This window comes from Athene cunicularia (genome assembly GCF_003259725.1).
Source record: "Athene cunicularia isolate RWA chromosome 11 unlocalized genomic scaffold, athCun1 chr11_part1, whole genome shotgun sequence".
Lineage (NCBI taxonomy): Eukaryota > Metazoa > Chordata > Aves > Strigiformes > Strigidae > Athene > Athene cunicularia.
In genome coordinates, this window is record NW_020799113.1 from 19,743,505 (window position 1) to 19,758,893 (window position 15,389).

The window sequence follows — 15,389 nt, forward strand, 5'->3', positions numbered from 1 at the left end:
CAGCACACACACATTAGCTTGACTCAACACAATAGATTCGGAACTATTCTGAGTATTGCACCAAGACCAACGCAACACTGCCATGTGCTACTCAAGACTACTGCTGATAAACATCGACCATAACCTCCCCACAAACAGAAAGCTTACTACAACCAGAGATGTTTAGAACAGCCTTCGACTGTCAGAATTCTGGTCTGTCACAAAGGGACAAAGAAGGTGTTAGATTACAATTCTTCTAGCTCCTACAGCTGAACACTTCAAAAAAAAGTCTTATTTATTTGTATATTTTTAACAGTTATGGGAAAAAAATAAACTGCATAAACCTGCGTATCAACAAAATTCAGAAACCCTATAATGTTGTAACACAGTTTAAAAGAATACAAATTGAAAATAAAAATCAACAGCCTAGTATGGCAAATGCCATAAGGTAAATGGATAAAAATCCCCTATTTGATTAAATAAGACATTTCCCATTTGAAACACAGACACTACCCATCAAAACTGTTGAACAGCTGGGTGACACATCTAGCCCAGACTATGCCCCAACACTACATGTGTTAAATTCAGCACAACTTTACATGAGCTTATGTTAACTCCTGTAACAGATAATTAGAGTCCAATCAGGCCCCTTGCCTTTTTTTTCCCCCCTAACAATTTTAAGATCAAAGCTATTGTTAATTTAGGATTGGCTTATTTTCCAAACAGTTCAAGCTGTACGGCAGGGATGATCTTTGTTTACACAAAGAGCAACAGTATCCAACCTTGAATGGAGCCTTTCAGACTATCACATATTAAACAGGCTCTAACACAGCAGGCCAAGTTTCTCCAGTCAGGTATCAACAGGAAACCAGTTTCCTCCAGTTTCTTTCTATATGCCATATGGCACAATCAAATAACAGCTCTCACAGGTAATGCTTAAACATCACAAGAGTTAATGCAGAATGACATCAGGTTTTTGTTTTCTTTTTAAACACTAATACACTTAAGTACCTCAAGCACACTTGATCAAACAGGTACATAATTCAAAATCAACCTCTGAATTTTATTATAGAACCTCCAACCACCCCTGCCCCCACTTAATGAGATGCAACAGAAGATTATTTCAACCACATGCATCAGCACCACTCTAGAGAGCCATCTTTAGACAAAGTTGCAAATCCAGGGTATGTTGTACCCCAGATTACACTGTATATCTAGTTAGAGTTTGTGTTTCAGTAAATTATTTGTTACTAATGATCTAAACCAGAAAAGCTATTAGTTTTTATTCCTGACAGAAATTCAGTAATTTTGGAAAAATGTATCCAAACCTCCTCCTATCTGGCTTGATTTATATTTAGCTGGGAAAGCACTTCTAAATTTAATGATCTTTGTTAGTACTATTATTCACATATGGGAAAATTTTCATCTGGATCAGAAAACAAGGACAACTTCAAGTCTCACAATCACGCAGTACCTCCACGCTGCCAACATCATAAATTAGGTCAATTTTGATTACGACATCTTTTTCTAATTAAGACTCTACTTCCTCAACCAACCTAAGCATTCTTAGACAGCAGGAGGCACTTCTAGTAAAAATAGTTTACTGTACAGTACTAATTTAAGTTTAGCCTAGTATTACAAAAAATATTTTAATGTATTTTGGTTGTATATCTCCTGCCCTACTCATTATGTTGCACTGATGCCTATGGTCTAATCCTTTTCTGAAAGAGACCTATGGAGGCATGACCCCATAAAATATTAACTTTGCTAAGTACGACATAACATATAACTCAGAAGTGAAGCATTTTATTCCTCCGTATGCAAACACACTTAAACTAGATAGAAGGGTTACCTGGGCAAAATTATTTTCTCTTCTGCTGTCAGGAAGGCATAATCATTAAAGGTACTAAACTTCATTGATGGTGGATATTTGAAAGGTTTTGCCCCGAAGTTGAACTCACATTGTTGATAGGACATGAAACTAGCTGCAGCAAAAAAGCCAGATCTGCAATATGATGAACAACAGACATTTTAGAATGATTTAAACAGTAATGGAGTTTTCCAGACATGTTACTACTATTACCAGACAAAAATACATACTGAAACAGAGACAAGTTCCTTTTATATAAGTGTTCTACAGCTAACTGGGAGAAAAACCTCTAACACATCCAGTCTCATCTGCACATACTTTCCTTGGTTAGTTCTCAACTTCTGAATTTACTATCAGGGTTTATCTGAATTTACTACTGAGTCAGCCAATAAAGGCTGCCTACTCTACACCTAGGATTAGTCACACTTACACTAAGAGCAGATACATCTAAACAGCCTATAACCTGATCCTCTTTACACTGATCAGCTCAGATATCTCTTTCAGCATGTAGAAAGTATTTTTCTTCTGAACAACTGCTGCTTAGCAGAGTTACAAAGAGCAGTACCAACTGCAAGGGACACCTCTATGTCCACTACTCCCGCTGCTCTGAGCAGGCACAAATCTAAGGAAGTTGCAGCACTCATACACTTGTGTGGGACCTATGCAGGATGAATTCAGGTCTGAGCTCTGTTAGCACAATGCCCATCTGTTCCTCCTTGCCCTTGCAGGATTACCTCAGGGCAGCTGTCTTGTCTTCACAGCCACCTTGTAAAAACACTACAACTATCACCTCTTTCAGTCTTATTTACTGAAAGGGCCCAAGTGGACTAATACCCTGAGCTCTAATCAAGTAACAGAATCCATTGAGTATATAAATAACATACTCCACATGAAGAACAGAGTATTGCAAGCTGAATAGGCAAGAGATTCTGCAACACACTGATCTATATTGCTTGCAACTTGAACTTCATTTTGAAGAGAAAATACAAGTGATATCAGCACAGAAGTATTAATTTACAAAGTACTGCAATGTTCAATTAAACTGCATAGCTTCTCTCTCAAGCATCACACCAGCTTATCTTTCCAGAACTAAGAGGCTGAACGACTCCATGAGAGTCAGAGGAATTAGCCATGTGTTAATTTTAAGAGTTGGCAAAATAAGCCTAACACCTTTCTATAATGTTACCCAAGAGACGTCCTGCCATGAATATTCAATAACACAAACTGGCCCCAGTGAACAGCAGCAAGTTAATACACACTCCAGCATTTACAGGACTGAAGCTTTATTTTTTTAAATGAAAAAATTTCTCAAGCACTACTAGAAATTTCTTTGCCTTTGCTACAGCCTCATTCTATTTCAATGCTGTGCTAGTTTGACAGTAGAAAACATTGAGGTGAAACTACCTTTGGAAGGTCCAAAGTATTTATTTTGGACCCTGAAATCACACTTGTAAAATTATATCCTTCTCACTGATTTCTAAGTAACTTTCAATTGGGAAACCTCCTTAATGATGGCTTCAGGTAAGCAAACATGAATTTACATCTCAAATGGGAAACACTTCATACAATTAAAACAATTATCCATACAGGTCACTGTCCTTCCAAATAAGCACATACTTACACAGCAGATGAAAATACTTGTTTCTCAGCAGGAAGCTGGTTTCCATTTAAATAGAAGATCATTTGCTTTTCTTGTAAGTCTAGTAGAAATCCTATTGTATCTCCTTACATGCAGAACAAAGATAATTTAAAGATTTTTACTTCTGTTAAAACAATAACTCTTTCAGCTGTTGGCATTTAAGTATCATGATTCTCACTGTAAGTTGTCTCACTTAAAAGAAACTGCTTGCAAAAGCATAAGGAAAAATAGATACAGGCAGTAACCTAAGAAAAAAACCAGGACAAAATAGCAAAAAAAAAAAGTTTAGTCTGACAGAGCATTAAAACCTCACAGGTGTAGAAGTATTGAAGAGTATTTGCCAGAGCCAGAAAAAGAGTGTACTCTGTCCCTCCTTGGCTATTTTACACCTGTTGAAGGTATTCTCAGAACACATACTTGATAAAGTTTAAGTTTCTTATATGCTTGTACATATACTTATTGTTAAGAGGCATTTTAATTTAGCCTTGGGAGAAATTTTTAATAGAAAAAAAGACAGCACAGTTCACAGAAGTATGGCATGACAGACTCCTACCAAGATTTCAAAGCTAATATTAAGAACAGAATTTTGCTGTCCCAGTAGTTATCCAAGAATTTAAAGCAAGAAAGACAGTGCAACTTCCACTTAACCTTGATCTCTAAATTATTTTCACTTCTCTAAAATAACTCTTTCAACCTAGAAAGGAACATTTCAACCCTGTTTGTAGGACTACAAACATCTAAGAAAAGTCGTGTGTTTAAATTCCCAGCAGCGTTAGTTGATGCTCTATGGTTTGTACTCTGCCTATGAAAAGAAGCACTTATCCAACAAGACTCTCTTTACAGATTGCAGAACAAGAGTGTAGTGCCCACTTTGTACATTTATACCACTGCAAATACTAGTAAAGGCACAATAATTAAGCCTTTAATATCATCAGGATTAGGCAGTAACTGCTCTGTTTTTACCTACTAACAAAGACACCTGCAAGAGGAAAAAGCCCTGTGAAGAAATCAAGTGAGGACAGACAGCAAAAAATGGACTGAATACCTTCTTTCCAACAGGGATGGGAATGTGGTTTACTTCTGGCATTATACCAAATCAGCTGCCGGCAGCCATCGTATGCACAGGAGTATTCATCGTCCCCGATGCCATAACCTTCCTTTAGGAAAAAAGCAAAGCATTTCAGTCTCCAGCCATTCCTCACACAGAAGGGCTAAAGTCTACTTTTATTCAACTAAGCCATTCATCCAAGAGCAGGAGGGGTTTTCTCCCACCCCTGTGAAAGTAATTTTTTTGAACTAGTCTTAGTTTGATTTTTCACATCAAAAGGAATTTCTTGGGCTGAGGAGGCAGGGAAGGGAATATTGTCTCCAAAGTATTTTTAATTCTCTCTGAGCTCAAATCAGTCCTGTATATTAAAATACTTAATAAGGCTAGTACCCAAATAGCTATTTTTTTTTTACACTTAAAAAGTCAACAGAAGCATAACTACTTTCTTATCTTGAAGTCCCAGTACCAGAACTGTGATGCCTTCCTCCACAAGATATTCAAGTGCCACCAGAACATACAGTACAAAAAGCAGACAAACCCATAATGCCTTCACTGAATGTTGCATATTGTGTCCCTTTCAGTGCCAGCTTCCCTCAATTTGTGAAAAGGTTATCAAGAGACAGTCCCAAGGCCCAAGACAAATGCAAAACTAAAGGTTTCAGAGTCGAAGAAGAATCTTATCACATAAGAGAGTTCAAACATGAAATCCAAAAGCATTATAGAAAGTAACTTCCTCATGTTCAGCATGGTTTGTCTGGAGTGCAAATAGTAGACACTGACTGATTACACAAGCCTTTGATGTCCCAAATTGAAGTTAAACCCAGCTAATGGATGTTTAACATCATGTTTAGGACTAGTCTTTTTGTTACACATGCTGTAAATAAAGAGCATATGGCTACTCTGATGACTGTGTTTGTGACATACCCAGAAGATAATATCCTTGTATTTCAGGTAGACACCTGATGAAGTTAAACAACAGTAGCATTTAGCCACCAGCAAAACAGTTGTAGCAACAGAAAAGTTATCCTGCTTAGAGATGTGACATCTCCTATTTTCATACCCTGTACAGGAAGAACAGACAGAAAAATGCACATACACCAAGCTCCTTAACAGTAAGTGGGAAAAATCTTTTAATCCTCTTAGCAGTCTACAAGGCAGACACACTGCCTTTTATTTCAAACAGCTTCCATCACACTCAATGTCTAGAATGCCTGTGCTCAGGACAGGTCTGTATGGTAGCTTTGTTTGGTTGTGGTATTTTGGTTTTGTTGTGAGGGTTTTTTGGTTGGTTGGTTTTTTTGTTTTGTTTTTGTTTTTTTTTTTTAAAAATCACACTTGCAATCCCTGAGACTGGACTTTGGATGTGATGTAGAGATACATGCATGTTATACACCATATGCTATTGACATAAATAATTAGAAGTGGAACAAGACTATCAAACTCACAGGAAGACTTAAGTTCAATGGTAAGAAAAGCTACTCTCCCATTCCTGTTGGGTTTTTTGACACTGGTGTTTGTTCCATCTCCTTGATGTATTTCTCTCATACCCCCCACCATCAATACTTACTCACATATATGTATTTGGCCTATCTTCATATTAGCTTCTGTATTTGACTCAGCTGTAGAATGACTTTTTCTCTAATAATCAGAAATGAGCAGTTTTAACTGCTTATCTCTATGATTTTTTTATATATATATATATATACACACACACACACACACACACACACATATATATATATATATATAAAAAAAAAGATATATGTATTTCTTCTCCTAAATTAAATTCCAAGAAGGAACAGGAAGCCACACAATTACAATAAAAAAGGGCTACAGATACATTTCTTACTCAAGCTCAGCCAGGAAAAGTGTCAATTTAAAGTCTCAGTGCTGTATTTCCACAGTCGTCAGTGGCAGTAGGCTAGGCCACATGTGCCTTTTGTACTAAAATTCTAGCTTGCACTTTAATGAACTCTACTAGTGATAATATGGGAAGTCTTCTCTAAGTTGAAGCAGAGAAGTTTTCTGGGCAGTAATCATTACGCTTTCTCAGTATTATGGAAATACTGTGCTATAGCATACAATAGCCATACAATTACAATGAAATTTAATAAGAAAGAAGTCCTAGTTACTTTCTGCTAATCTTCGAGATTATTCTTTGACTATAGGTTTGGACTTCATATGCACATGGCACATTTTGCTTTAATGGTAGTAAGTACATAATTTTAAAAGTAAAATAGCAGGAAGAAAAATACTTAGAATTAAGAATAAGATTATTATCTGGATGCAAGGGAGAGCAAATCAAACTATAAAGTAATACAGTGTATCTGTGTTATCAGAATAAAGGCAAGAAGGTAGAGGGTTTAATCTCTTTATAATCCTTATTTTTAATTAAAAAGAAGCTGTCACGTATCCAAACTGTACCATATTGCTGCTACCAGCAGATCCAATGATACCATGCTAACCCAGAGTCAATTTAAATAATTATTTCCCTTGTTAAAGTTAATTTAATAGGACAGTACATTAAAGAGTGTAATCTAATGGCTGCTTGGTGACCTGTGTAAAACTGAGTGCATAATTATCTGCTAGTTTAGTGAGTAATTGTTTACGTCCAAAACCAGACAGTAACCTCTGCTGTTATCTAAGAATTTCCAGGAAGAGACTAAGCCACAAGAAATAAGTAACAATTTCCCTGTAGCCTCCAGACAACAGCAAGTAGATAACAAGCTGTCAATGCCAGCAGCTATACATGACTTGTGTGAACAGTGTCAGCCTGCAGGAATGACAATACAGCCTTTTCTCGTACCACTAAATTCAGCAAAAATAGCTTTGAAGAAATACAGAAAAATTGAAGGAAACGCACAAATGCTCAATTACTACCACAAAATAACTAGAACTATTTTCATAGGTTTCGTGAGTAGAAAAATACTGAAGTTACATCATCAGCTAGATGACATTACACATACTTACATGATTGAGAAATTTGCTGTCTTTGGTAGCCCATCCTATCTGCATCACTCCTGAAGTAATGACTGTAACTTCATAGTACCAAACTCCAGAATCGACACAGAATGTACATCTAACACTTTCAAAGGATGAGGCATCACATCGAGCCTACCAAAACCAAACCAAAAATTAAGTTTCTACAGAATTATTGTGCAAACAACCCCCTCCTTCCCTGGATCAAGTTTCTTGCATATAAGAATACACCAACATAATTTTAGAGGCATTTCAGACAAAGTGACCTCTCTTTATAGCAATAACTGTCACACTAACTAGTGAGTAGGCAAGACTGAAAATTGTTTAGTGGTAAGCCACAGGAAAAAAAAGCCAAGACAAAACCCTACCAAAAGTAGAAAGTTGACAGAGTCAATTTAAAGATTTAAAGCCTAATATAACCAAGTCAGGAAGACTTAAGTCATTGGTTGTTAGGGGACTTCTGGTATGAAGGATGGAGAGGTATTTAATGTTAATTCCCGAAAATTCATCTGTAAGCAGTCAAACAAATTTTAAGAAAAAGTAACAGGGGGGAAAAAAAAAAATCCAACACATGGCTAAGGGCTTTTCAAGACCAGAGGGAACAAACAATAGGAATCATACTTTTTAGTCAAAATGAGTGAAGTACCAGCTGGCTCCTAAGCATTCTCCTCACTTTTCTGAAATTTTGGGGCACAGATAGAGGTGTCACTTTAGTATGAACTTTTCTACAATTGAGATGAGTGTAGCAATGTTACAACCCTCTGACAAAGCAAGTTTTCTATACAAGGCTGGAAGAGAACTTTGATTCATTCTAGGAAGTCAGAGGAACAAGAAGCAAACAAAAATAGTTAAAACTTGCCTTTTTCTTCAGATTCCTTTTTAGGTTGAAATCACAAATTGGTATCCTACCTCTAATCCATGTGGCGAGATCTTCAGGTATTCACTGACATCGTTACTGTTCAGCATAGCCCTGATGTTGGTCAAGTCAACTTTCTCATATGTAAACTGCCTGCCTTCTTTTAAAACTGCAAAATAAAACTAGTTTTAATCACTGCTGCAGAAAAACTTTAAATGTTTTGCACAGTGGCAATCAATCTCTCTAGGATCCAGATAATTTTTGGCATAACTGAATGCAATATTGACATTTTGCTTACATGAAAACAGCATCACTTAAATATCCTCTGAACATGAGAAAAAAACCCTATGCCTCTGCTTCGAGCAGATGCATCCAAGTTCATACCAAGATGCCACTGTTTCATGGTTTACTATTGTAATTGTATAAGCAGTTGGGCAGGATTTTTCTGATTCACAGTGGAAATGATTTTGGGGATGAGGAAAAGAAAGATTTGCAGTTTTTTTACTCTCTCATTTTCAGGTAGGTGACAAACCTGAACTGAGCCAAAGCAGCCCTTTCTCCCTGCATTCCTTTTTCACAAGGAAGGATCAGAAGCATTTATCTTACCAGGTATCAAACTGCTGACACATGTGTGTTAATTTACAATCAAAGATCTTATTTTAGGACCCTTTATATATCCCAAACTTGTTATAACACTTATACCCAAGTTTATCTAAAGGGCATTAGAAACTGCAGGTCCTTAGAGTTGCTGTACTCTCAAAATCATAAGTGAACAAGTGAATTTGAGGATTCTAAGTTGTACAAAAGGACAGATTTAGTAAAGTGCTTTGTCAAATACTTTTTACTTTTGATCACAAGACCATATCTTTACTTTAAAATGTCTTTAATAATACTTTGAGAGTGCGCACTGCTGGGGTACGATCACAGCAGTGACTGTCACCAGCTAATCCAGCTGTTTCAGAGACACAGCTGCACTATTTAGTAGCTAAACACATCTCCTGAAGCATAGGTTACAGGAAATATGGTGCAAAGAAGAATTTTCATTGCCACTCCAACTTGCAGACTACAAACCACTTCCTTTCACAAACATTTTCCTTGCCAAAATTTCCTTTCCATGCAATTATACTGGATTTGCCTTTTTTTTTTTTTTTTTTTTTTTTTTTTTTGTGGTGTGTGTGTGTGTGTGTGTGTGTGTGATTAAAAATGCAGTCAGGTATATTTACAGTAAGTGCTTATATAAAAACAAACACAAAGTAGTCCTCTATTGTCTTTGGAAGAGCGATTAATATTAAATGAATCCATCCATTATACCTACACAGATTGTCTAAACTCCACTGGGCACAGAATCCAACCTGGCGTTTTAAATAGTCTGGATTATCTGTCCATTTCTCTAGCAAGATCAGTTGGTCGCTAATGCACGATTCAGAAACTGTCATTTTATTTTCACCTGCAATTTAAGAGCAGAACAGTATAATTGCTATAAACTAGGAATAAAGTTTAGTTAAAAACAGTAACATTTTACAAACACAGTAGAAACCCCCCTACCCCTTTAAACCTCACTATTACAAAACAGCATGAAATTCTTTCCCCAGGCAGATGGGAAATTAACTTAGCACTCAGATATACCACTTATCAGCATGGAGGTGCATCAAGAGACTATTATCTTTTCTCTATTCACGGCTTTTCTCCATCTCTTCAATACAGATTTATTTCTTTTCAGGTAAGAAAAGGTCTCATGTCATAAAAGTCTTTATGCAGGAATTTCTAAGATGAGAAGGACTGAGGTTTTTAGCAAATGTCTTAAGGGTTTGTGGGTGAGGGTGTCATTAAAGCAGTAAATATTTTTTTCCTGCCTGCAAACACCCAGTCATAGCTGTTCTCCATCTCCAATATAGCTCTATTTCAGTGACAAAGGCCTCATGTTGTAAGTCCTACTACAGCAATTTCTATCTGAGAAGGAATGCACTGAGTTTCAGCAAATATCTCAAGGTTTTTGAGGGGAAGAGGGATGTCACTAAAGCAATAAATATTCTTCTTGCCCATAAGTGGACAAACATTTCTCTTTATTTGTGTTTCCACCCATCCAGTCTCTCATGCTCACAAGTGTTATTAGAAGTAGTAAGTGATGATCATGCAGTGGAAGCCACAGTATGACTGTTAAGAGCAGAATCAGGCTAATACTTACTTGTTTGTGCAAACTTCTCCAGTGCTATTAGTGCAAAAAGCATCACTGTTGGATGGGACTGGAAGTTCTAAACATGGACAGTAAGAAAAGTTATTTAACAAATACCCAGCACAGATGGATAGGAAAAGCTGTTAGTCTGTCAGAAAATACTTTAGGTTGAAAGGGACCTCCAAAGCTCCTCTAGTCCACCCTCCTGTGGACAGCTGGTTTGAGTAGATCAGGCTGCTTGCTCAGTGCCTTGTCCTATGGACTTGTAATTACCTCCAGGGATGAAGATCCCACCAACTCCTTGGAACCTCAGCTTTCTATAACATGTCACCAGTATTTACCAAACATGACCCTAACTTTTCACAATAACAGAAAAAAAAAAACCTGCGCTATAATTGCTACATATGGATACATATAAAAGACACTTACCAAGCTGTGAAGTAAATATTCCAATATGCCTGGGCTGAGTAAGCCTATACTTGCAGGACCTACAAGAACATTAATAGTTAAATCCATCCATGGGAACTACCATATACTCATCATCACACAGATCTTTTAAACACAAGGCAACAAATTAAAGAACATTTAAGAACTTTGCAGCAAAGCAGAACTATAATCTAGAACAATTACCACTGTTCCCAGTCAAATATTTGCTATACATTTAATAACTACAGTTACTTGCAGATTACAAACATATTCAGTTTACCAGCTGTAAATGGGTACAGCAGTGTTCTAGCCACACTTCTGAGATTCTGAGGTAAGAATCCACCAGCTTCTGCTTAGTATTCTCATGCTTATTACTTTCAGAGAGACTGGCTCCCCTTTACTTTCAGACTCAAAAGTATAAAGACCAGCTCCCTTTATGATAGTCCAAAATAAACAAAACTGAGCATCTAATATACTTGATAATTAATGATACAATTTGCAGCAGCACCACTGCAAGCAGCCAATTTAGAAAGACATGCCCTGAAATACTGTCTGCTTAGTCAAGACAGATACAAGGGAATTAAATGCTGGCATCTACAAACTATAACAAACTGCAATGGGTTCCAATGCAGCATTAACAGATTACTGCCTGAGTTGACAGAATGAGATCCATGTCCACCAAGATGAAAGTAAATACAGGATCTCATTTTCACTTAGTGTAACAGGGTAGAAGTATTATAGTACAAAAATGCTTCCTGCCCTTGTTATTTACTTTTTTTGACAGAAATATTGAAATTATTTTTTAATAACCATTAGGTCATACCAGACAATCATTTTTTCCACCTTTTCCTGTCCACTTTCAGAAGAGAAGGAAAAAACTAGACTCAAAATCAACCATCAGCAGGAAGGAAACTTAATCGTCAGTTTCCAGCAGGATACTAGAAATGATAGGGAATAAGAAGTTCCATACAAGTCACCTTGAAATAGAACCCCAGCAGTTTTTGTTTAAGTAACACAGAAAAGAGAATCTTTTCAGCTAACTACAATAGAATGATGTGTTTAGCAGAAGCATCTTTTTAATTTCTATACAGCCTCTAAGACTACTAGTGTGATACTCCTGTCTACTGGCTAAAGTTCCCACTAGCTAAATGTATTCTCAGTAATTCACATACAGCCAGATTAGGTCTACAGAAAAGACTGACCACCAGTGCTAAAGCAATATACCCTAAACAAACATTGATCCACAATCACTAACCACGCATCAGAAGGATTAAATCGTTTTAGGTATCTGGGATTGTGAATGACTCATTCAGACCCAAGCCAGTGAGTGTTCAACAATATTAAGAAAGCAGTAGATTCTGTCACGCAAGGTCTCCCCTCAATGCAGAACATTTAGTTCTTAGAAAAATATTTCTAAACTAGCCTGCATCGTGGGCGCTAAAGCAGAAGGTGCTTTAGTGAGCCAGATGCAAACTTTCAGAAGAACTCCACGGCTTTACCTGCTAACTTCTCTGCTAAGCATCCCAGTACTGCAGTTGTATTCCTGTGTTTGGCAGGGTGACAAGCATCCTGGCAAGCAGCAGCTCCACTTAAGTTTAGTATTTCAGTTAACTTTTGTAATGCATCCTGAAAAAGAAAAGATCAGAAACTTATTCAACATTACCGATGACAAATACAGTTTTCCTCCTAACTCAACACAGTACAATCAATTATTTACACACAGGATTACTCAAGTCAGCATGGGATGGTTATCTTCTAAGATAAGATAATAAAGAGCAGATGGGAAAAGTTGTAACTTTAAAATTACCACGATATTGTTGGCCATTGTTGTGATCAACAACTTGGGACACTTCTGGACACACACAAGTGAGCTACCTATAGCAACAGGCACTAGAATAGTAAACAAAGGCAAACAATACCCATCAGCACATATGACACTACTGCCACCTAATCTGTTTCCAGGGTCCTAAAACTCACACCCTTTCCAAAAGAAAAGGGCCAGTTTAGACTTCTGCATTCAAGACTAAAGAGACATGTCCCAAAAAGAGAACCTACATACCCATCATAAGTTTAGGATGCTGTCAACTTTACAGGATGTCAAATGGTATTCTTGAGAGCATAAATGGTTTTCTGTAGTCACACTAATTTAAGAAGTGACCAATGAGGGTAATAAATCTAAAATGCCATGCTTTGACTTGTTTCATTCATGCAGTATAGTATGGATAAAATTAGAGCCAGATCTAGAGCATACCATCCATTTTCAGAGCAGTTAGGGGTTGATCTAGAGCCAGAACAAGTTACCCCCCACAGAGAGAACCCCACCCTGCAAAGTTCCAAATGCCCCTCAACTTCCCAGACATCATGAAATTTTCAGCTGATTCGGATTGGAACTGCATAATTTCAGGCTAGGATCTAATTAAAATAAAACTCCTCATATTGAAGTCATCAGCAGGCCATTTGGAGAAAAACGAATACTGCTCAAGCTGAATATACTTTTTTTTTTTTTTTTTTTTTTTTTTCCCCACTGAAAAGTTATGTTCCCAAAAGAAAAGCCACAAAACCAGAACTGATGAACAGGACTGATGCCAAGTGGGAAGAATAGAGAAAGACGAAAGGATGACTGAGCCAGACTTGGGATAGAAAAGCCTCACTAAAATTAGACTCTTGACATACTCTGATACTGCTTTTAGCCATTATTAGAACTGTCACGGAGATCAACTATTTTGAGTTAAAGACTTTATAGAATAAACAGTTTACTGCACTGCCATTTTAACTTCATGGACTTTAAGGCCTACAATAACAGAAAATGAAATACAGCCTGCTGCTGTTCTCCAGCTGTCACAGAAGCAGGGCACTAACTTAAAACCCTTAAGACCAAAAACTTAAATTTACCCCAAAGAGAAAGGAAATGAACAGCAGCAGACACTTCAGTAGGCTGCATATGACCAGTGGATCTCACAACTGCAGCTCCCTGTGCCATGAAGAGATTGCACAGAAAAAACCCCAAATCTCTGTGCACTCCAGAAACAGGCATCTTATTCCTTTTGTCTTGTTATGGTCGACTATTTCATAGCTAACTCCTTAAAATTAAAATACCTAAATAAGAGTCACGTGGCTTTCAAAAAACCCTATTTGATTGCCAAGTATATTATATAGCTGAGAAAAAAACCACCCCACTTTTCCTCCATCTTCTGATTTCTTTTCAAAGCAGGCAAAATTTCTAGTCATAGCTTTGTTTTAAAAATAATTTTGCAGTCTCCATGACAGTCATCATATAACATTTAACTTGTCCAAAGTCTCAGATGACTTTAAGCAACAGCCTAGAGGAAGAAAACCCCTCTTTGGGTAGAAGCTTGACTAGCTCTCCAGCCATTCACACATTTACCTAAGACAAGCTGCCATATTTTTATATCCCTAACAATGCAAATTGAAAACTACAGTTGGCAGCATAAGTAGATTGATAAATGAAAGCTGCAATGATGTCATCATCAATTTTTGATAAATGAGATCATGACAAGCATTTGAAGACAGACAAGTTCTCTGTACAATCATCACATTTAAAGGGATTCAACAATGGTTAGCATCTTCAAGTACTTGAGGCTCTCACTAAAACATCTGTACCAACACAGTATGAACACCTCAGATCATCATTCCATCCAAAAACCAGGAAAGCAGGTTAGCAGTCAGTAAAAAAGTATTCCATTTGCCAACACTGTATCTAGCTATTTAATAGCTGAAAAATGTCATTTATTTAACTTAACACACCCACTTGTGTTGCATTCCTCATGTGCGGGGCAGGAACAAATTCAACAGTGACTTATAAATGCACAGCTTTCAGAACTTTCAAACAAACCAGCAGAACTTGTACTGCTTTTGCACAGCATCTGTACTACATGACAGGAGAGGACAGCTGGAAAAGCAGCTAAAGCCCAAAAGCCTCTTGTTCTTCCCAGTAGAGCAGATACATCTTTTTTTCTTCCCCCCCCATGCTTCTAGCATTAAGTAACTATTAGATACCAAGTTGCCACAGATTACTCAAAACTGAAAGTCACACCCATTTTCTGAACAGCTAGCAGTCTTGCATCACTGGTGAAACCCACCCAGAAGCTATCATGGGTGTGGCAGACACGAATAACTGAAATTCAGCCACAGATAAATACATACTCTTTAGACTCACTTTTGTTGGCAGCGGACATTCATCAAGTAGTAGCGTTATAACAGCTGGTCCCAGGGGATCTTCTAATGGGATAACTCTAATTAAAGATTGGACAACTTCCAACCAGCCTTCATCTGTCAACCACAAAACAGAAGTAACACTCAGAATTAACGGAGTGTTCAAAATATATCCATAAATGTATACTGAAAAAACCCTCAATACCTAGTGAGTTTACAGACCCGGGGTGGGGGAAGGTTTGGGGG

At 37.3% G+C, this 15,389-nt stretch overlaps 1 protein-coding gene across 1 annotated transcript in view; it reads right to left on the minus strand.

Annotated features, from left to right (window-relative positions):
- RSPRY1 (ring finger and SPRY domain containing 1) overlaps window positions 1–15,389 on the minus strand; it is a 26,335-nt gene that overhangs the window by 2,767 nt on the left and 8,179 nt on the right. The window contains exons 4-13 of the mRNA XM_026856765.1: window positions 15,148–15,260; window positions 12,470–12,596; window positions 10,974–11,032; window positions 10,557–10,623; window positions 9,687–9,818; window positions 8,425–8,540; window positions 7,507–7,650; window positions 4,534–4,645; window positions 3,471–3,573; window positions 1,832–1,984 (exon numbers count right to left, since the gene is read on the minus strand). Coding sequence (XP_026712566.1) covers window positions 1,832–1,984; window positions 3,471–3,573; window positions 4,534–4,645; window positions 7,507–7,650; window positions 8,425–8,540; window positions 9,687–9,818; window positions 10,557–10,623; window positions 10,974–11,032; window positions 12,470–12,596; window positions 15,148–15,260 — 1,126 coding nt within the window. The remainder of the gene's footprint in view (window positions 1–1,831; window positions 1,985–3,470; window positions 3,574–4,533; window positions 4,646–7,506; window positions 7,651–8,424; window positions 8,541–9,686; window positions 9,819–10,556; window positions 10,624–10,973; window positions 11,033–12,469; window positions 12,597–15,147; window positions 15,261–15,389) is intronic.